The sequence below is a fragment of the Meleagris gallopavo genome, chromosome 4 (genome assembly GCF_905368555.1).
Source record: "Meleagris gallopavo chromosome 4, MGAL_WU_HG_1.1, whole genome shotgun sequence".
Taxonomy (NCBI): domain Eukaryota; kingdom Metazoa; phylum Chordata; class Aves; order Galliformes; family Phasianidae; genus Meleagris; species Meleagris gallopavo.
The window spans coordinates 46658887-46681582 of NC_139407.1; the positions used below are offsets into that span (position 1 = coordinate 46658887).

Below are 22696 nucleotides of genomic sequence, written 5' to 3' on the forward strand. Positions count from 1 at the left end.
ATAAATTTATATTAAAGGAGTTTAATCCTGAAAATCCCTGGGCACAATTATTTGTGATGATGGTAGAATGTCATGAGACACTGTAAAAGTGAAAGGGAAAGACTAATCCTGTATTTGTAATAGGTTATTTATATCTTAAAAGTAGGGTGTGGTTCTTCCAGGATTTCTTTTTTATTAACTATAACTGCCTTAATTTAGGTACTAAATGTTGAAGCAAATATAATCTGTTTGTGCACTGTTTTCTACCATACTTTCTTTACATCCTTTTCTTTATTCCAAAGACAAATGATAAAATGTAATTAAACAAAGAAGGTAAGCAGTTCTAACAGGCAAGAGAAAGAATACTTATGAAAAGCAAAAAACTTTTTTTTTTTCTTCAAAATAATTTATTGTATTTCAAATTATCTGATCTACTCTTAGCTTTTTGAGTGTGTGTGTGTGTGTGTGTGTGACTCTATGAATACCATATTCTTATTTATAGTCAAGTTGTTCTGGACTAAAACAAAATTGTATGAAAGAAAAACATTGCTGTCCAGTATTTGCAAAACTGGCCTTCTTGTGTAATACTGACAGAGGTTTCCTTTCAGGACAGTAAATCTTGTAGTAACAAGTGCCAAAGCTTAATATTTTTGGATACATCAGCAGCGAGCAGTTTAAGTTCAGAATGAGGCAGGAAGTGGAGTTATGTTTCAGTACTTAGAACAATTCATCAAAATGCTGTCAAAAAGCTATTCTTCAACTCTCAAAGAAGAAAGAGAAGCAATATTTAAGACAGGAAGAACAACTAAATGTGGAGATGATCAGAGCTAAACAATGCAAATTCTGTTGTGAGATGTTTCTTTCCAGTTGGAGAAAAGGTATCAAATTTTAATGTTTGTTCTTTTTCTTTCAGTCAACAGAGAATAAATTATAAATATAGATGAGGATGTGAACTGTGGTGAACTCTCTTAAGGGGAAGGAAAAAGAAAGCAAACTGAAATTTTCAAATAAAGTTAGAAGTAGCCATGCTTCTCTTAACCACTGTGGAGCTGGGGGGTTCTATTACGTACTGGAAGTTGATTTTCATATCCTAGGCAATATATTGCTTCTGTGTTAATGTAACTTCAGTAATATCAGGGAACTTAATCCTATAGCAACTTTTTGCTATCAGAATTCAGTCCTGTATCCCTGGAGTAATTGTCCTATTTGTCTCTTTATATTAGAGATCTAATGGGATGTCTTGTAGGCAGAGTTATTGAAGGAGTAGAAGAAGGCATTGTGCATTTAAATATTTTTTTTCTTCTCTGTCCATGCTATGTACAACGTTGTTGTGCCTACTGTAAATTTCAAAGCAAAGCTTAAGAGGTTAGTGGCTGTCTGCTTATCCAGGGGAGGAAATGTCAGCTCTGACCCTAAAAGCATGCCCCGCTTCAAGCGCTGTGAGGAACCTACTTACAAGAGGTGTATCTGAGCATAAGCAAGGGTTGGTGTTATGTGTTTTATAAAATATAGTGTGTATTTGTACATGCTGTGTTCATCAATCTGTGTATTGCTTGTCTGATCAAATTCTATTAGAAAAGAACTTACGTTTTTTAATAAGTTTAGGATGAGCCAGTGTCTTCAAAGATCTCATTAGAAGTTGAGAGAAAAAGGGATGATTGGCTCCTGAGCTAGATTTAGTAAGAGATTTAGGTACTTTGTTTTAGAGATGAGTTAATTAACATTTTTTTTTTCTTTACTGGGAAACGATTATAATTTGGCTTTACCTTTTTTTTTTTTTTTTTTTTTTTCCTTACAAAAGCAGTAGGAAATATATCTGTGACTCTATGACTCCAGGGAGACAAGCTGTTAACCACCAGATCAGTACTGCAGACTATGTAGTTTGAGATAACACTCAAGTTTATAAGGAGAGCATTTGTATGGATTTAGGTTAGCAAGTGCAAAATACACTTTCTTTTAATCTTTGCTCACAGAAACAGAGTGTTTCTTAAGAATGAAAGATAAAAAGCATCTTGAGGAAGAAGAACAGAGAAATATTCAGCTCAGAGGGCTAAAACTGTAAGCAGCTGAGACTAGGATCTAGTGTGAGAAGGGTTCAAAACATTTTATCATATTTGGTAGTTTTACTTATGTTTTACAAAGATAAGACAAAAAAAAAATATTTAAGCTCTTCCAGGTTTAAGTGATATCCTGAACTAGTGAGAGTTTGCTTGATTTGCCTCTCCTTCATCTGTGTGGTTGTTTTTTTTTTTTTTTTTAATTGAAAAATAAAACTTTCAAAATAGTTTAAATCTCTCTTAGAAATGGTATGGTGTGCCTTTCCAGGAAAGGTGTGATATTATATATCTGTATATGTACATATATGTATGTCTGGGTAAATAAACATGCTGTTTATGCTTTGTTTTAAGCAGGGGGATATTTACTGCAGGTAAATAGAAATTAGATCAAAGCTTTCTCCCAAGCTTTCAATAGAATTTTGTTGTATTTGCTTTAGGCAGAACTGCCAAGCCAACCATTGATGCTACAGTGATCAAGTGATCAGTCAACCCACAGTGCAGACAGCTTCTGACCTTTCTTGAAGTAATTTGTTTTCAGTGCAGTAACCTTATATGTCTCCAGAAGTCATCTCTTCCACTGCTTTTGGATAGTGGTGACATGGAGTGACTGGTGGCAGGGACAGATTGTATGCTCTGGACAAGGCTCCCACTACATTTTGATGCTGTTGCCTCCTCCATCCCATGTTTCTTTCCTTCCAGGCTGCCCTGTTAGTTGCCCACATCGAGCCTCAAATGAAACGCAAGTGACTCAGTAGTAAGGTAACCTCAGGCATCAATGTAAAGAGCAATTGGGGAGATCAATATCTTGAGCTAGTATAGCTGCAACCAGAAAAGCTTAAATGATCAAATTCTGCAATGTCTTTCAAGGGCTGAAATATTGGTTTTTTTGTTTTGTTTTTTAAGAAGAAAATAATTGAAGTGGTAAAACAAAATATACTTCTGAAAAGAATCAGAAGAATTAACTACTACAGTACTACTGTCTAGTGCTGCAGTGCAGTAATGGACCTGAAAGACTCATTCTGAGCTTGTTGTTCATCCATGTGTACCTAGTAGCATTTCTAAGAGTGAATACATTTGGCAAACGTAGAGGAGGAATGTTTGGTTATCTCTGAGGAATAAATAAAAGTGTCTGTTTCCAGGCAAAAGTTAGGCATGAAAAATCAATCTACAAAGTGCCACAAATCAATCAACAACTTGGCTTGAACTAATAATGCTAAATAGCAAATAATAAAGCATTGCAGTCCCTGTTATTATTTCTGTTCATGTATGTTCTTTTCCACGGAATCTATTCAGCTGCCTGCTTAGGCTGCCATAGTGTTCACTTCTTATCCCACTTCTTTTTCCCTTCAGTCAGAAAATGAATCACAGCTATGCCATTTCAGGAAACAAATCTGTGCTGAATAGTCTCAGTTAGATACTGCTAGAACTCTGCCCCCGAGAACACTTGCATAGTACCATCACAGAGCAAGGATAGGGTGAGGAGATTACCCAAAATGAGGCCAAATAGGCTTGCTGACCCTTTGCTGACAGGAGAGCCTGAAGCCCCAGAGTAGAGGCTGGGTGAGAGGCAGTGAGGAAGAGAGAGCTCTAACATGGGAATGTAGGGGAAGAGAAATAATCTGAAAGAAAGAATTTTGCTTTGACTGGATTTAGAACCTTCTAAAATCAAAACCTTAAACCAAATGCACTATGAATAGATAATGTAAGGTCTTTTCAACAGAGTATATCAAAAATAACTCTGCTTACAGTGAAAATGAATGAATTGCTTGTAAAGATCTAGAAGATCTAGAAATATAAAAAATCATTAAAATGCTATAATGTAACTTTTTAAATATTAGCAAATAGACCTATTTGATGCTTGTAATCCAAATTTCAGCACGGTGAGAAATTTTACAGCCCAGCCACAAACCTATGAAAATAAATTTCATAATATAAATCTTAAGAGAACTATAGCTATACCAGGGCAAACAAGGTACTTCAATAAAAATTGCCTGAGAATTGGAGCTGAAATTTACTGCAAGAAGTAGGTCAGTTTGACAACTGACATTGCAGGACAAAAAGTGAGAGACAGATGAGAATTGCTTAGCATTAGAGAAGGTCCAAGAGGAAAGTAAAGAAAGATAACTAGTTTTCAATATAGTTCTAATAAAACAAATGGTTCTAAATCTCTGCAGAATGATTTTGAATGTAGAGTGTCTTCTGACTATTAAGCAGTTAGTATGAGTAGCAAATTGCTTATGGGTTGTCCTGACACCAATGAGCCCTGCTGTTTTTTAAGCTAGAAGGAAGTAGAATCCAGTAATTACTCAAGTACAAAGGAATCTGATATGAGGGTTTTAGGACATCTTTGTCCAACATGGTTTGAATCTAGTCCCTACTCTCAGGAGAATGCAACAGAAACAGGAGGAGGCATTTTCTGTTTGGTCCAGTAGAGAAAAAAGATGTAATATGAGGGACAAGAGAAACTCTGATGCAAAGAGTTTTCTAATAGAATTTGCAGTTAAGTTTTATAAGCCTTATAAAAGGCTCACCTATGAAATCTGTTATCAACACGTATCAACTAGGAGAAATTGCAACAGCAACAATAAATGGCTCCTTAAATATGACATTGTGCTGATTCATGCATGTAAATGACTGCAGAACCTAATCAAAATATGTTCTTACCACTCATAGAGCAGAGCTTAAACTGTTAAGCCTTTCCAGATCACTGAAGTGATTCTTAACATTGTGACCAACTTCTGGAGTACTTCTCAGTCTCCATTACATATGAATTTCCCTAGTTTTCCCTTCCTTCCCCTCCTCCGTCTTGACTAGATAGTAAGCACACTCCATTTGTCCCAGATGAGTAGCAGAATGTGAACACTAATAATTTCAGTCAGTGATGCTGGCAGAGTAATTATGTCTTGATTCATATGTTCTGAGGAAACTCAAGTGCACCTGAAGAAGCTGAGCTGCAGCAGTTAATCTACCATGTGCAGTGACTAATTTCCTTGCAGAACTAAAATTAAAATAAAAATCTTACACTATGAGCTTTATGAGAAGATCTTTACTTTTTCCGAAATATTGACCTCAATGGCAGTATAAAGCATGAATGAAGAAATTAGATTGCTTTCTTTCAGGACCCTGACTTACAGGAAAGCTGATTGATAATCAAGCCCTGTCAATGGATCTTAATTGGAAGATGAGATAAATTAGAGAAAAAATGAATGTTTTCATTGTGCTTGGCCCAAGACTTATTCTGTAATTTTGAATCAGTGTAAGGCAACTGTGGGAGCACCCTGAATGGCCTTTGTGAGTCTCTTTTTGTTAGTTAGTAGTTAATATGAGTAAGATGATAATTGGCTTGTAGTGACTGAAATAGGCGATGAAGAGTTCACCAAAGCAACCTCAGTTAGCATCTGTATGAGATCTGTAGTCCCAAGCGGAGAGGATGTTATGTGTACTTGGAGTGAACTAGGAGTGACCATTTTAAACCAGCACAGCATGGGTTAGGAAAAGAATATATTTGTACTCTCATCTGTGTGAATAATTTATTTGAGCTTGTACTTTTCACCCAGGTCTTCGGCTAGACTTGCATAAGATGGAGCAGGTTAATAAGCCCCAGAGAGTGAGTAGCTTTGGTGTATTTAAAGCATTAACTTCTCCTGACTGCCAGAACTGATGAGTCATATGCAGATTTCTCCTGAGTGGGTCATGTTGAAAAGAAATCAGCTTTGTGCCAGTGAGATATTGTTTTTCAATGAGGAGATCTTTCAGGGTAGAGAGATTGATAACTTTAAATTGATAGGGGATCAATATTGCATATTTGGATGTGTTGCGCGTACAGGGAGGATGGTTTACTCTTTTAGTCTTTCAGTAACACTAGCTGTTATACAGAGTTTGATGAAAACATATGCATATTTAAATTCAAATTTTAATTCAGGACTGGAAGAAGAACAACTTACTCAAATGTCGAAGCTTTGTCCCATTTTATTTGGTTTTAGACTTCAATTATAATAAAAATTTAATGTCTTTTACTCTTAACCTCTTTTATTTGCTGCATGCATCAGTGATCCAGAAGACCATAATGTAGTTATGCAGTATCTTGAATGCACAAAATGTCACTGCTGCTCTGGAAATTGAATATCCCTCATAAAGAAAGAACACAGGCTAAGTATAATAAACTCTTTTGTTTCAGAAGCTAACTACATGATTCATAAAATAAAGAAGTGTTTTATGTCCTGTAGATGACATACTCACATAAAAGTTTTCCCCGTGGTATCTCTGTAGGTCTTATTTTATCTGTCTGCATTTCCCCCCCCTTTTAAAACTGTGAATGTCATTTTTAATAGTTACAGAAAGAGACTGCCTGGTTGTCTGTGTTGTCTGCTGTTTAACAAGAGAAACTTTTCCAAAGAGGTGGGCATATACATGTGTTCAAGTAGGAGAGTAAAGGATAGCACTGTGTACTTAAGTGTTCAAATTTTCCACTCTGTGCTTCATGATGCACTATTGATACTTTATGACACAGCATTTTAAAGGGCTGGCAGTCTGTAATTAAAACTATGCCAATTTGCATCTGAAATCCAATAAGAGGTATGACTAGAATCTTCCTGGACTTCTTTGCATATTCATTTTTACTTTAGAGCTGCATTTATGGTACTTCCCTTCTTGATTTTTCACTAAAATCATGAAGACTATCTATGTTCTGAATGGTGGTATGAATATATTCATGAAGATTTCATGCATCTGTGAAATGTGAGCAAGCTATATGTTATATGACGATGTATTAGCTCTTGGCTCCTCCAGCTAAGAATCAAAGACTTGATGAGAATAAAATGTACATGTTTTATGATCTGAATCATGGGGCTGATGAATACAAGACTGAAATCCTCAGCTCTTTTTCATCACAACAGACACTATTCATGTACTTCTGAGAATTTCCTAGTTCAGGCTCAGCTGTTGACCTGTATCAGGCTTTCTTGTAACCTTCTTTAATCCTGCCTCGAGTAAAATTTAATATTCTGCAGACTTGGACTCTTCAGATTTTAGTTCTTTCCTTGCAATGTCTTTGTGCTTGATGCAAAAAATAGTTGATGTATAATTCCTCACAGTCCGAATTTATTGTTGTGCCCATTTATTCTTTTTATTTAGCTTTAAAAGTACGCTATGGTAGACTTTATAAAATGCATGCTGTTCTGCCTTTATTTATGTAGTGCTCATAAAGACAGAATAAGCAAAAATCTCAATGTTTTTCAATAATTCAGTTGTGGCCTTTACAATCCTTTTCTCTGCCCAAATTGGCCTCTTTTTCAATAAGAACCTGATTATTCCAACAATAAAAATAATAATATAATAAAAAAAAACCCCAAAAGACTCCCTTTCAAAAATACCTAAATACATGAGATAGAACAAGCTTTCATAATGATTTCTTCTGTGTTTGGAACTGATGATAATGCTTAGATGAGAGATGTACTTTATCATTACTTAAATATATGAAATTAAGACAGAAGCTTATGACATACATTATCATTTTATATTCAAGTTGTCTGACTCATGAAGGAGAATTTTTCAGATAAAATCAGGTGGTGTGATGCTCAACTCTCGCTCTGTGTTGTTCTTTCACAACCTGGCTGTTGCAAGGCTGCTTGAAACCCCAGGAGGTGGCTGGATGATTTTACTTGTTTGCTCTTCTGGGCCGAAAGAGAAATACAAAGTGAGATATTCTGCTCACCTACTGTTCTGTATTTTCTTTTGGATTTCATAGTTCAGTAATTCTTCTCTGGAATATTCTAATGAGGGAAGGCATAGTAAGTCACATGGGCCTTCTTTAATGCAGATGTCTAATGAAAATGCAGGAAAATATCAAAGATGTTATTATTATTCAAAGCTGTAATGCTTTGAAATTCCGATCCATCAGCTTTCCATCCTGTACATGTTTTGGCTATTATTCTCATGTTTAGTAGTTGAATCACGGGTTATTGCTAAGACTCAGTGTTCCATTAAGCTTAAAGAAAAGGCACTCTAATAACCTACAGCCTTGATGGCTGCTCAGTGGCATCATAAACTCCATTGTTCTGAAGAACAGGAAGGCTTATCTCAGAAATAAGCAAACAAGTTCCTACCCTACCTACCCCCAGCAGATTAAGATGAAAATGGAATATGTAAATTGTAGAGAACAATTTCCTTTCCGTCTGGCCTAAGTTTTTTTTTTCTTTCTCCCAGAATCACCTTTTTCTTGCTGCTTCTTGCCTTTTCTTATGGGGTGCAAATCGTTCATTAGAAGGAGCTATTACACTGTACTCAAATTCTAAACCCATTACCCTGAGGTTTCACAGAATGGTTGAAGGAAAGAATTAGAAACCTTTCCAGGAGAGAGATCTGAAAAGTGGTTTAGTAATGCCTTTCTACTAGTTTAAGATGTTCTACCTGGGTGTAACTTAGGACTGCATGGGAAAGTGGAATATTTACACCTAAATTTTACATCTTATTGCATATTCACAAAATAAGTGTGTCCTTAAAAGTAGTGGGATGAATTATAGTGAGGTTTTCCTTTTGGTGTTTTAACTCCTTTTGGCACAGCCAGAAGTTTTTCTTTAAGCTTACTAACAGCAATTCAATTTTGCAAATAATACTTAAGCTGATAAAAAAACCTAAATTCTGTAGGTGACTGGGTATGGTGGAAGATTGATTTATTCCCCATGTCAGTGAAAATTTATGGATTGTGCTGTGTCCAGGCAGCTTTACTTATAATCTTGTATGTATGCAGGCTTTTGAATTTTTTCTAGACAGTGCTTTGATATTTTCACTGACATCTTAAAAATAAGCCTGACATTTTGTCATCAAGAAATAATGGAGGAAGGAATTAGAAATAGAATAAAAAATCACTGGTAAATGAAGGCTTATATACATATCAAACAGCCAGAAGCTCATTGCTCATAAAATCTAACTCTCATTGTCATTGAGAAAACACTTTGAATGAAACAGCCATTCCACCACTGAGATCTCAATCTCCAGTTTACAGGGAGTGCTACAAAACATCTTCAAAGAGGAATATGGATTTTCATCTTTATGACTGCCCTGCTCATAACCAGAAGAGTGAGAAGATATGGATATAAAATATTTCTGGGAAAGCTGGTTTGTACTGTCCCATGTATTATAAGTGTGCAGTGCATAGCACTGCAGTACTTGTTGATACCCAGGAGGTAGTGGCTGCAGTATGGGATGGATCTTTTGTATGAGTTTTGCTTTGAAGTAATATACCAGTGGATCTGTGAGTTCAGAGCAATTGTGCTGTAATTAACCTGAAAGCTGTTGCTTCTATTTGCCCTGAAGAGAAGCTTCTGTGCCTGATAACTTTCCTGAAAGCCTGTCTCTTGTTGCAGTTAAATCAGGTGGCATAATCAAAAGACTACTTATCCTTAAAAGATGAAGATTCATTATGGCATTTTGCTTTTTCTGCAATCCTAAAAATGTTCATCCAGTGATTTGTTGTTGTTGTTTTCATTTATTGTTAATCAGACTGAACAAATCCAGTTCTGTTCATGGCATCCACAGTGACAGCCACACAGACCATCTGCATGTTTGGATCCTTTCTATCCAGTGCGTAGGCTGTCCAAGTCAATCTGTATGCTTTTTCCAGAAGTAGGAGCATTTTTAAACATTTAAATTATTTCACTAATACCAAGCAAATGAATTTGTTGTGCAGAGGAAAATTATTTAGTTTTCCTCTACTTAGTGATTTACTTGTGAGCAGTTAAGAATTCACTGACTCCAAAGATAATAGTATACCATGCGTAGAGTAATTAAATATTACTGAAACATCTGTGTCATACCTTCAAAACAAAACTCTTTCTCTGCTCAATTCCTAGAGGCAAAGTCCCAGCAGGGGGCTCCCAGGTAACACTGAGAAATCTGTGGGAGATGCTGCTTGCTAGTTGCTCACACTTGCATGATAGCTATGTATTTTAAAACTTAAAAAAAAATAAAAAATAAAAAAATAAAAATAAAAAATCATCTTTGTATTTTTTAAAAAGCATTTTAGTTAAGGCAGTTACTATATTCTTTTGACTCATCCTAGTGTTTTAGAGGAAATTGCTATTCCTTGGATTCAAAGGGAGACAAGGAAGGCGACACTGTCTGGCTCAGACCTTTTGAAAATCAATCTGAGTGAGGTCTTGTGCCAATTTAGATTTAACTATCTAAGATCTAGGGTATTTTCCTCCATTTTAGTAATTTTCTGCAAGCTGGCTAAACGTACACTCTGTATCAAGAAGCAGCATCAATCATTGTATTAAGAATAGAATTAGCAGTCTCAAGTGAAGAAATAATTAATAATTGATCCACAATCCTACGTTGTGTTATTCCCCCAATAAATAAATAAAAACCAGCTAATTTTAGAGCTGTTTATTTTATTTTTCGGAGAGCATGTAATAAAACAGGCCAGTAGTCACTTTTATTTCAAATGATTCTAACTGGGGTATCTTAGGATACGATCTATGATTTTCTTTCTCCCTGTTTGAGAAAATATCTGACTAGATGACTGTCAGAAGTATTTCTTAAGGAAGATTTCTTAAGGTAATACTTTTGTAGAGTCGTTTATTAGCTACAGAATTGAAATTGAGGTGTTTTATTTTCATAGGACTGTAAAGGTGTGTTCCAAAGATACTTTCTGATCAAAGAAAATTATGAAAAAATGGTGAAATGTTATTTGAATTAATTTGAATAAATGTGTGAAGTCTTTTTGTGTTGATTACCACTGAGAATATACTAAAGCTAATAAATACAGCATGAGGGATGCATAGATACTTCTATTTGGAGAGCTGTTAGGTCTTTAAAAATGCTTGCACATTTGCTCTAAATTTACAGAAAAATCTCAGAGAGATGGACTTTCTTTTGTAAAAAGATTTTTCATTAGAAAAAGATTTGTTCATCAGGACAAATTTTAAACATCCTACTTCAACTACATCACCTACATCACCTAATAGAATGAAAAACATTAAGATTTCCATAGCATACTGGCTCTGCAGATTCTTCATTTACACAAATATATTAGTAAACAGAGCTGGAAGCAGGTCACAGATCTCATGATTTATGCTTCCAATAAAACCACTTGATCACGCTGTCTTGAATAGTTTACAAATCCATTCATCTAAAGATTATGAAAAATACTGCATTTGTAATCTCTTTTGACTGTACCCTCAGAAGTGGTTTTCAGAGGCTATACTAAAAAAGCCCTCAGCGACATAGATCTGATCATCACATAGTTAAATTGGAAGGCCTGAAAAGTGCTAAGGACTCTGAACTTCACCAAATTTCTTCTCCTTGTTCTGTGATGCATGGGAGATGTCAGCATACCCTCAGTGGGTAACTTGTCTTCTAGATGATAAACTTTTCATTATGATCTATAGAAATGATGGTGATACAAGAAAGTATCTTCTCGGAAAATGATCGCTGCCTTTTTGGACCAAGCCTATTTCTACCTCCCTGTTTTAAAAAAATTGTTCTTTGGCATTTTCACATGGAAAGTGCTTTTGGTAGTTACATCAGTGGCTGTGAGTTGTTCTGACCTATGATTAGACAACCAGTGTGAAACCAGGCACGCTGAGGGGTAGGCAGTGCTCTACCAGAGCTCAGGTGGATGCTGTTTTCTCATAATTTACCCATAGGTGAAGAAATAGTTTGCAGCTGGCTTGGAACCCTAGGTAGTTACTCTTGGGTAGGTTACTCCTAAGTAGACATTCCTAGCATAGGTTTGAGTGAGTTTTAAGTTGCTTTGTATTGCTTATGCTTTTGACTCTTCATTTGGGCTTTTGATAGCTCCAATAATTCTGATGCTTCTAGGTTCTTCTCTGAAAGATGATTTGTGGTTGTATTCATTATTCAATCAAACAATACCCAAAACGGCATAAATTGCATGTGAAGTATCGATATCCTTGTGTCTGTGAAGGCTGGTTTCTGAATCAAAGAAAACATGATCAGACCTGCAGTTTAAGGTAAGATTATGTTATCACATTACCTGGTAATGCCACCTTATGAATGGCTTTGTAAAGTAAACTTTTTAGTTGTTTCAGGTTTTGTCTCTCTTTTATTAGCAAATTACATGAAGATGTTTTGGCCTGACAGTTATTAAAGCACGTATGTTGATACTAAAAGAAAAGGTGCCAAATAGGAATATTCTCTTGAATTACTCCAAAAATACATCTGTCACTTTCTTTTATTTTACTCAAGGACTTGGCTGTTCTCTAGGCTATGAATTGTTCTTGCAACTCCTTCTAAATTAGGCCAACAATATATAAGAAGAAACTTATTAAGACATCTGAGTGTATTCTTCAGTCTAGTGCAGGTCTCTGTATCTGGGAAAATATCAACTGCCTCTCCTATGACTTTTTATTTACCTATCTAATGCTTCTATAACAGTAGAATAGCCAGAGATTTTCCCCTATCTTTTGTCCTCCTTGATTTTGGTTGCAGAAACTGAAAATCTTGGTTTGATTTTGGTTGCTGTCACTGACTGCTATCAATATAAATGAGAATGAGGTTGCATTTTGAGTAGTTATTTCTTCCCTCAATAGTAATTGTCCTCACCAGGCTAGAAGTTAATAGTATGCAAAGTACAATCTTAATTCTTTTTTGAAATTATCAATATCGTTAGAGAGAAATGGATAGTAAATAGCTTTCTAATGAACTGGGAAAATGTATGTACCTCGATATGAGGAATGCTACTTACAGTATGTTAACATATTAGTATTCTGCACAGATATCTATCTGTAAAATAGCATTATATAAAAGCATATACTACTAATATGCACTGCTAAAAATACATTCTATAGGTGAAATTACAGTTTCTAGATGATCTCTTGCCTTTTTCTACCAAAAACATAGGTGAATGTTGTAATGGTGAAAGTAAAATTTTTTGTCACGGCTGTGATGTAATAATATCTTATTCTTCTGTTTTTTTTACTCCAGTATAATTTTTTTTAATATCTGCTGCTAAATCTCTTGGCATTGAGATATGGAATAAAAGTCTTGCTGTATTGTTTCCAAGACTATTATATCTCTTGATAAAAAGAAGCTTTGTAAATTGCTCTATATTTTCTGTAGTGTGAGATAAAGTCTTTTTTCTGTCAGTTAGATGGCACTGATTTTTATCATTTAGAATTAATGCAGTCTTGTTTTTTGGCTTGAGTTGAACATGGGTGGTGACTTGGTGGTCTTTTATGACGAAGTTACAGCTTTAGTGGATAAAGAAAGAGGAACTGACATCATCTACCTGGACTCATGCAGAGTGTTTGACACTGTCCCGCACAATATGCTGGCTGCCTAATTGAAGAAAAATGGATTTGATGGATAGACCACTAGCTGGATAAGGAATTGGCTGGATGGTTGCACTGAGAGATCTGTGGTCAGTGGCTCAATGTCCAAGTGAAGACTTGGTGACAAGTAGTGTTCCTCAGGGATTGGTGCTAGGACCGGTGCTATTTAACATCTTTGTAGGCGACGTGGACAGTGGAGGAACTGGGGAAGGACTTTTTATAAGGCCATATAGTGATAGAATGAGGGGAAATGGTTTTAAGCTGGAAGAGGACAGATTAAGACTAGATAATAGGAAGAAATTCTTTACTACAAGGTGGTGAGACACTGGAACATGTTGCCTGGCAATGTTCTGGATGCCCCCATGCTGGAGACGTTCAAGACCATTCTGGATGGGGCTTTGGGCAACCTGGTCTAGCGGGAAGTGTCCCTGCCTATAGCAGGTTTATAGATGATCTTAAAGGTCTCTTCCAATCCAAACCATTCTGCTATTCTATGACAATAGATTGAGTACTAGTGCGAGCAGGCTGCCTGTTGCAGTGATGGCATGCCCTAAGAGGGACCAGTCAACTCTTTTAATCAATTCCATGAGGGTGTTTGAAGGAAAACTCCATAGCCTCAAATCAAGACAACACAGAATCAATCCACAAAGCAGTAAAATATCACTGTACTAAAATATATGAATTCTTGGCTAGCAGTATTTGCAATAGTTATGACCTAGTAGACCTGTATGTGAGAAAGGCTGAAATAAGTCTTTACACTGAAAACAAAGATCACCCTCTCCTAGCAATGCCTGGCAAAGTGCACCTTTGTGGCAGCAGTAAGAAGACATGGTCTTACTAAACATAACAACTGGAAGTGCTCTGGGCCAGCCCTTCTCATACTTGTCATAGCATGCTCAGTTCCTCTGCCTGAATGAATAAACACCACCTTTAATGATGACAGATAGGTTTGTGTCTGAACATCAGAAGGGAGGGAGACCTGCATAAAGGTATCACAGAAGGCTCCTCTTAGCCAATATTTTCTGAAGGATATGCCCATGCTTTTCAACGTGTAGCATTAAATTCTGCAGTCATTTATTTTGTGACAACATGACAATAGTATGATGTTTCAGAAGCAATGAGATGCCATTGTTCTACTGGTGAAATGAATTAGGAGGTAGCAGGATGATTCTAGGGAAGTATTATTTATATCAGAGCTTCCATTCGTAATATCATGATGTAAGAATTTGAATATGCAGTTCCATACAACAAACTAAATATTTAAAGATAGACTATCTATAACATCTTACTAAAAAGAAAGGGAGAAAGAAACATCTGCATCATGTGCTGGTTTGAACATCGAAAGTTTTGGAAGAGATTTCTAGAGAATCTTGCCTGAAAAGCCAAATAAACCCAAAAAAACAGTAATGAGAGAGGCAAAAGAAGGATTACAGCTATGTGATCTGATGATTTACTAAAGCTGGGAGGGTGGGGAAATGAAAAGAAGACTCTAGTTCACAGGCTGGTCTGGAGCAAGCTAGAGGTGTGTCTCAGACACCACTCTCCTCATGCTGCAGGTTTGCATTTAAAGGAAAATTTTCTTTGCTTTAAGATGTAAGTGGGCTCTGTATTTCAGTAAACCATAAAAAATAATAATTACTGCTCATGGGAGTATTTGATAGAGACTGAAGTAACATGTGTCAGGTATATAATACTTAATAGCTGCACTCAGCTTCCCTGGCATGTTTGAAAAGAAATTCAGTGGAAAGATGATTACAGAGTTATATATGTTTACGTGCATTTACTTGTTTGGGCAATAGAATGAAAGAGTTAGTTGGTTACTAATGTTACATATTGTTCACTACTATGAATAATAAGCAGAAGTAGCACCTGCATTAAGAAACATAGCGTTAATTCACATCTCTAGAGGGTGGAAGGCTTAAGAGCATTCTGTGTCTGTATAAGTAGATATGTGCACATCATTCCTCAATCTGTTGTGATCTAGCAGCTGAAAGACAAAATAGCTAAAGGAACTGTTTGTGTCATCACAGAAACAGTACTGTAATGGAGACATAGGGAACTGAAAACATTTTGCTGTATGATTTAAAACTAGTTCAGTGCATTCAGTGTATGTTTCCCTTGTTTATTCATCTGTAAAGTCAGACAATTAACCTTGCTTTATTTTAACTCAACTGTGTTGGAAGTGAGCATTGCATCAGTGCCAAACTGCTGGGCATGGATGCAGGTAGAGTGGGTTATTTAGCATTGCTGTGTTTGTTCCAGTTTCTGTTTAAAAAAAGCCAATAAAATATATCTGAGCCTGAAAAGGCAGAATTAACTCTGGAGTGAAAATAGAAAATGGGGAATGGGAGGCATTCAGAAAAGCAAGTTTAAAGCATCCCAGAGGGTGACTGAAGGACACGTCTGAGTGGACTGGGAATTTGCTGGGAACTCAGACTCCAGCCTGCAGTGCAATTAGGGGTGTCTGTCTTGTTTGAGTTGTGCCAGTCCAGCACTCCATCTTCAGTACTGGAAGTTAAGCTCCCAAACCATGAGTTTTGGTAGTACTCTTTGTGCTATGTGCTGCGTAGAAGCTGGATGCAAAACAATATGCTGCAAAATTTCTTCTATACCCAGCAGGTGAAGATTGGAGCTGTGCTGAATTTTCTAACAGGCAATGTTTAACTTTCCCTCAGAATACTTTCTGTAACATCTCTCTTATGAGGCATATGTTATCTGATATAGCAGAAATTCTTGTTGGCATGATCTGAAGACGATCTGCAGGCTGACAGTGGCATGCTTATTAGTGTAAAGACAGTGGCTGCTAATAGATGCAAAATGTTCAACAGATGCAAAAGTGTGCTAATTGCCATCTGTCGTATGAAATTTATTTCGGTGTCTCTTAACTTCATTCTTCCTTCTGCTCATTGTTACCTCTGTCTTCAGTCAGGTATTTCCTGTGGGACTGGAATGTTACATGTGCTTTTGGTGGCAGAGTGAATATTGCTCACCAGATGCATCTAAACAGCAGCCTTGTCTTAGGGAAATCACTGCTCAGCAGCTAGAGCTGTGAACGTGGCCAAGAGTGCAACAGCAGAGCACCTCTTTCTGCACTTGGCTGGTGACAATGAGGCTGCATGTATGAGGAATACATGCAATATTAGCTGTCCTTTGTGTTGGGGAGGTTTTCAAGCAAAGTAGTCCTCTCATCATAGCTGCTCTGCTGAACTTGTTTTCAGTTTGATTGAAAGGAACAGTAGGAGGACTGAAGGGAAAGAGGTGTTTTTCCCATGTTCTGTTTAGCAGGTAGTAATGACATTCTGTAGTCTATTAGCTGTTTCCTCATGGGTCCCTGGTTTACTTTTTTACAGCCGAAGCAACAGAACGGATCTGGCTGTACTGAAGCACCTTGCATGCCTTGGTAGAAAGTGTGTGGCCTTTTAATCTAATGAGTTCAAAAGAAAAATTATGATGAGCCAATATAATAAATAGCTTCTAAATTTTTTTTTTGTTTCTTGTGAAGCTTGAGTTGATGTGTTGGAAGGTTCTCTGAGAGTATGAGTAGTGATTTATTTTAAAAGGTTGTGATTTTATAAGCTAAGAGGTCACACCAAACATTTATTTTTTTGTAAGATGTAAGTTATATTTCTTCAAATATTACTTCCATTTTGAATTGCTGCTGCAGCAATTTTTTTTTTTTTTTTCTCCTTCCTAGTCCTACCTTAGGTACAATTTTTAGGCACTTAATCTAGGTTTAATGCTTTTTTTTTTTTTCCCCCCCCCCCCCCCAGATTTACTGAGGTATGTTATCGGTTTTATGCTCTCTGAGGATTTTTGCTGTTGAATGATAACAGCAATCGAGGTTGTCTCAAGCAGGTAGTGTGTTTTCCACAGCCTTGCAGCAAAACTATTTTTAACTTTAAAAATAATCCAAAGCTCACACAAGCTCTGCAGCCATCTCACCATAATACATAATTTAGTTTCAATTACATATTTTGAACATTATTATTACATTATAGCTGTTCTTTTCTAGAATATATTTTCTCTACAAGTGTGAATATAGGTTGTTTTGTATAAAATAGCAGTTGTAATGTGAAGCAGCGATGTTAGATCAAGGCAGATTAAATAAAACCTATATTCAGATATGTTGATAATCCTCAAATAATTCATTTAAATTTACGGATGTCTTTTTATTCTCTACTAAACATTGGTTCAGGTGACTCCCAAATTTTATATTTTATATCACTCTAAAGATCTGTGTGAGAAATCTTAGACAGAAGGGTTTATTTAAGTTATAGGAGATTACTAGGCAAGATTTGTAGTAAAGATCTCATTAGTAGCATTAACGTGCTCAGAAGAGCTGAAAGAGACGTTTTTATTAGCTATAGCTATGGAAAGTAATTTTCATGCCTTTTGGAAAACTGTTGTATATATTGTTGTGCAGTATATGGAATATTTGCCGACTTCTAAAGCTGCAGCGAGAAACCAAGTAAAAGGAGTGCACTGATAATACCTGCACCTAAAATCACTATCCATACATCTGATTTAAAACAAACAGGAAACACCCAGAACATACCGTAGGCCATAAAGGACTGTCCCATCTGGATGGAGCCGAATCATCCGGTTTTTCACCGTCACTCCATGGACGAAGGACTTCTTGTCATTTTGGAAATATGTATCAGGCACCCAGAGCTGGTCAGCTACTCTGTTGTCCAGCGTTAGGTTCAGAGGTATTCCAGAATAAGAGAGCCTTTTGTCCCTCCAGGACTGCTGGAAGTACATGGTAAGGGTGTAGTCCTAGAGAAATAATAAGAATGGTTTTTTCTATTTTGCATGTATGCTGCTTCACAACGTAACTTTCTGTTCGTAGCTGAATATCAGTAATGCAGCAGGAAGTTTAAGGATCATAAAAATGCAGGGTTGGAAGGGACCTCAAGAGATCATGAAGTCCAAACCCCCCTGCTTAAGCAGGTACCTTACAATAGGTAGCACAGGTAGGCCTCCAGATGAGTCTTGAATATCTCCATAGAAGGAAATTCCACAACTTCTCTGGGCAACCTGTTCCAGTGCTCTGTCATGCTTACTGTAAAAAAGTTCTACCACACATTTTTATGGAACATCCAATGTTCAAATTTTACGACAAGGAGCAACAGCCTATCAGTACACAGCACTGAGAAGTGTCTGACCTCATTCATTTGCCTCACACCTCTCTTTAGAAATTTATAAACATTAATCAGATTTCCCCTCGGTCTTCTTTTCCCCAGGCTGAACAGACTTATGTTACTCAGTCTTTCCTCATAAGGGAGGTGCTCCAGGCCCTTTATCATCGTTGTGGCCCTTCACTGGACTCCTAGGAGATCCCTGTCTTTTTTGAACTGGGGAGTCCAGAACTGGACACAGTATGTTGTCGTTATCCATTACAATGAGTCATAACCTGTTTGCGTTAGTGACTAATTCACACTATTTGCCAGTGGCAGTGATTTGCCCACACACTCCCTGGCCATGGGCTTTCAAAGCCTCTTGTGCCAGAGGGTCTCCAGTGTACAGGTCACAAGATCTCCAGCCTACAGACCACATTCACGGTCTCTTCCAAGGTTTCCTTTTACATGAAAACAGTGGAATTTAGCCAATCTTAGTCAAATAGCATTGCATACTATTGAGGATACCTTAGTGTATTCAGTGTCTTCATCCTGAAATATTCTATGTGCAATCCAGTAACACCAACACTCCCTAAACCTTCTGAGAATGAGCAAATAGAACTGCAGAATGTATCATGAATAACTTGTCGTTCTGCAGTTGCCTGTTGTAAAGATCTTCAAGAGCTGGACAAATTTCACTTCAGCCCAGGCACTGAGGGGCTTTCTGTCCTTAGCAATCAGACATTGCCCCGTAGGAAATAAGCATCTCCTGACTATTGTGCTGTAGTTTAGGGGAAATGCAATTTATGTAGTCCTTCAGCTTTCCACTTGGTTTAAAAATAAATTGTTTTAAAAAGTTTCTCGTCTTACTCCCTCACTGTCTTTCTCTTTATGAATTTAGAGTTTTTTTTTAAGGATGGCTTTTCCACTTGGAAAAATTGACTGTGTTCTTTATATCTGATGGAGTTCTTACGTGATGCTGTTCCAGCAATTCTGCAGGAGAAAAAGCTGTGTGGATATTTAGATTGTTCCAATTGGTAGCTAGGTTCATAGTGAAGTGCCCCACATTTTTCCTTCTTCAGAAGTGCTGGTAATTCTCCCAAGGTATGTCTCAAAAACCTTGTTGGCACTTATAAACTCACAATTAAATTAAGTATGCAGAATCACAGTTGTGTCTTACAAAACGAAGCAGAGATCTGGCAGGAGTCTGTATAGCTTTAATGATGATTCTCTCTATTGTACAAAGCACAGCCAGGAACAAGATTAGACTCATTATAAGTGTAGCATGTTGGAAATGAAGGCATTCATTATTACTGTACTGGGATCCAATATTACTCTTTGCAGTCAGTGGTAGAAGTCCTCTTAATAGCAATGTGATAAAAATTGCATCCAGTGTCTTCAGTCAAACCAAAAAACAAAATATTTCTCAGCTCTTGAAAGATCATTGATTTTTGGTACATTTTGTTCTGTGTTTTGATGTATGTTTGCATTTATTACTGCTTCTAAGATTTTTGTTACAATAGTTGTGCTTCACCTGACTTGGTATTATTTAACACATAGAGGGTTAAAATCCCAACTTAATATCTTATGTATTCCCATAAAATTCTGTTTTGCTCCCCTCTTAGCTGAGAGGATGCCTCGTTGTGGCCTACAGTTCTTCACAGGGGGTGGAGGGATAATGCTGAGTTCTTCTCCCTGGTGACTGTGACAGGACCCCAGGGAACAGTGTGGAGATGTGTCAGGGGAGGGCCAGGTGATTGTTAGGTAAAAGTTCTGCACCAGCTCAGTGGGCATGGAACAGGCTGCTTGATAGAGTCCAAGGAGTCTTTGAACAAAGCACTCAGAGGTGGTTCTGACTGGAGCCAGGAGTTGGATTCAGCAATCCTTGTGTGTCCCTTCCAATTCAGGACATTCTGTAATTCTATGATTCTTTTCAAAGGGCAGTACTGCCATAAAATTGCCCACTAGGATTGAAATTACCTGCCCATTCTCATTCTTATGTGTATTTGGTAGGAAACAGTATTTCTGAGGTCCTAGTGTGAACTGCTAGGAGGTAGCCCCTTACTGAAAAACTGGCTCTTAATGAGATGGGCATGGATTACCTTTGAGGGTCTACAGCTTGATATGTGACATGAGGTGTAAAGCAAGGTAAGAAAAGATGCAGCACTTTAACATTCCTGTAAAGTAAAAACTTTGCGGAAAAAAGGATAAATTAAACTAACACTTCCCCTTGGTATCTATAAGAAAGAGAATGGGAAAGCAACCTTTTTTTTTTTTTTTTTTTTGACAACAGTTGTTTCTGAAGCACTTGATGTTTTTCTTGTAATTTCCACTTAGTTCAGCAGGCGTGAACTATGAGTCCATTATGAAGAGCACTGCAGGTCTACGGAGGTTGGCACAGCAATAAGGGCTCATGGTGTCAGTGAACAGTGCTGAAGGCAAAGCTGAACTGATTGCTAGCCTGGGAGCAAATGGGAGTTTGCTGAAATTTTTCTTGTACACTATTGTGTAAGCCATAACGCATTGCTATGCTAATTTAATTAGCATTGGACAGAAAGCCACAGAACTCTGAATTCTGTATTGTACTGGGGCTTAATATGAAAGCAATTCGGGAAGATGCTGAACAATGTAGGAGGGAAGTTACGTATATGTGAAGATGAGGTTAGGTTAACTCTACAATAACTGCAGATATTTTTTAATGCCTTTACATAAACAGTTATGTAGTATGGTGGTTAGGTGTGTGGATTTTTTTTTTTAATTAATATATTTTTAAATGAGTTTACTTCTATATAGTTTAGGTAGGAGCTATTTTTATTTTCGTGGTTTTGGTGACTGAAATCTATTTGCTTATCTTTACAGCAATCGGGACTGAAATTCATATGATCAATCTATCTCTGGTACTTTCAAATGAATAATTATAACATTTTGTGTTGTTTCTTAAAATTGGGAATAGGGGAGCATCTTGATGTTTCTACTTCATGATACTTATCTGAGTGGAGGTATCTTGCACTCAGCACTGATAATGCTGAAGATACTACTGCTGTAGTAGAGTAAAGCTACTGATGTGCTGTTGAAAAGACCTCTAGGAGTTTCCAGCCCAAGCTCCTGTTTGAAGCAGAACTATCATTAAGTTTTGGTCATCCACAGAAAAAAGTTCTCTTCTTCCCTTAAAATATCTTGAAAACTCTCAAGATTGGGAATTTAACACCTCTGAGTGGATGCTTCCAGTAGTGCAATGTCTCTCTGGTGAAGTCTTTCCTGTAATGCACCCTAAATGTGGCAAGGTGCAATTAGTAGCTGTTGCTCTTCATTATATCATGCTGTTTTTTTTAACTGCCTTTTTAATTTTTTTTTTTTTTTTACTCTTGAGGCTGCAATAAGAATTCTTTTCCTGTCTTTCCTCCTTGCCAGACCTCGCTGCTTTTCTCGACAGTTTTGTTGCTTTGCTTCCACCCCTTGTATGCTCCCTTCTGTCCTTCAGTTCATCAAGAAGCACCTGTCTTAGTCAGATATGCCTTCTGCAGAAGTTCCTAGTCTTCATGGATGATGAGATAAAATATTTCTGGTTCTCATGTTTTCTTTAAAAATTATTTCCCCTGTATGGCTGCTTGATGGTGTATTTTACCTGACAATTACTCAGACAAGATTGATTTTACCATCCTGAAATCCAGAGCCTTAATTCTGCTGCTCACCTTTCCCGACTGTCCTACAAATCCTGAATCTGACATCTTGTGGTCACTGCAAACCAAATGTGCTGTAAATATTTGCTCTGCATCCAGGATTTTTCTACAAAAGGCAGCTTGAGAAAACCTTTCCTCTGCAACTTCCCATGAGCTTCATAATTTAAGTATTAAGCTGCTTACATGATGATCTAATATCTGACTTTACAATGTGGATGCAAATTTTCTGCAGAAAACTTGCTTTTGGCTTTTGTAGGTAGTCAGTCTGGATGCATGAAGCATTGACACCAAATCCTCAGAACAGAATCCAGGTTATTTTTAGTGCTGATAATAAAAGGCTTGTTTTATTTTTAGCTTATTAATAGCATAACCAATTGGATAACTAATTGAGTTGGCCAATTTAATATGATTTAAAAACATAAAAATCCTGTGTCATTATCAGTTTCATGGGAGTCCACATTTCAAAGCATTTTATAGTGTGCGAACACATACTACATGTCTTATATGTACACTATACAAGAGTATGAACAAGAGCAAATAACTCATCAGTTAGTTTGAAGGCATATGAC

At 36.9% G+C, this 22696-nt stretch overlaps 1 protein-coding gene across 2 annotated transcripts in view; it reads right to left on the bottom strand.

Annotated features, from left to right (window-relative positions):
• The window catches only part of GABRB1 (gamma-aminobutyric acid type A receptor subunit beta1), an 87425-nt gene that overhangs the window by 24400 nt on the left and 40329 nt on the right, over positions 1-22696 (bottom strand). For both annotated transcript variants that reach the window (XM_085223219.1, XM_085223218.1), the window contains exon 4: positions 17886-18106. In XM_085223219.1, coding sequence (XP_085079345.1) covers positions 17886-18106 — 221 coding nt within the window. The remainder of the gene's footprint in view (positions 1-17885; positions 18107-22696) is intronic.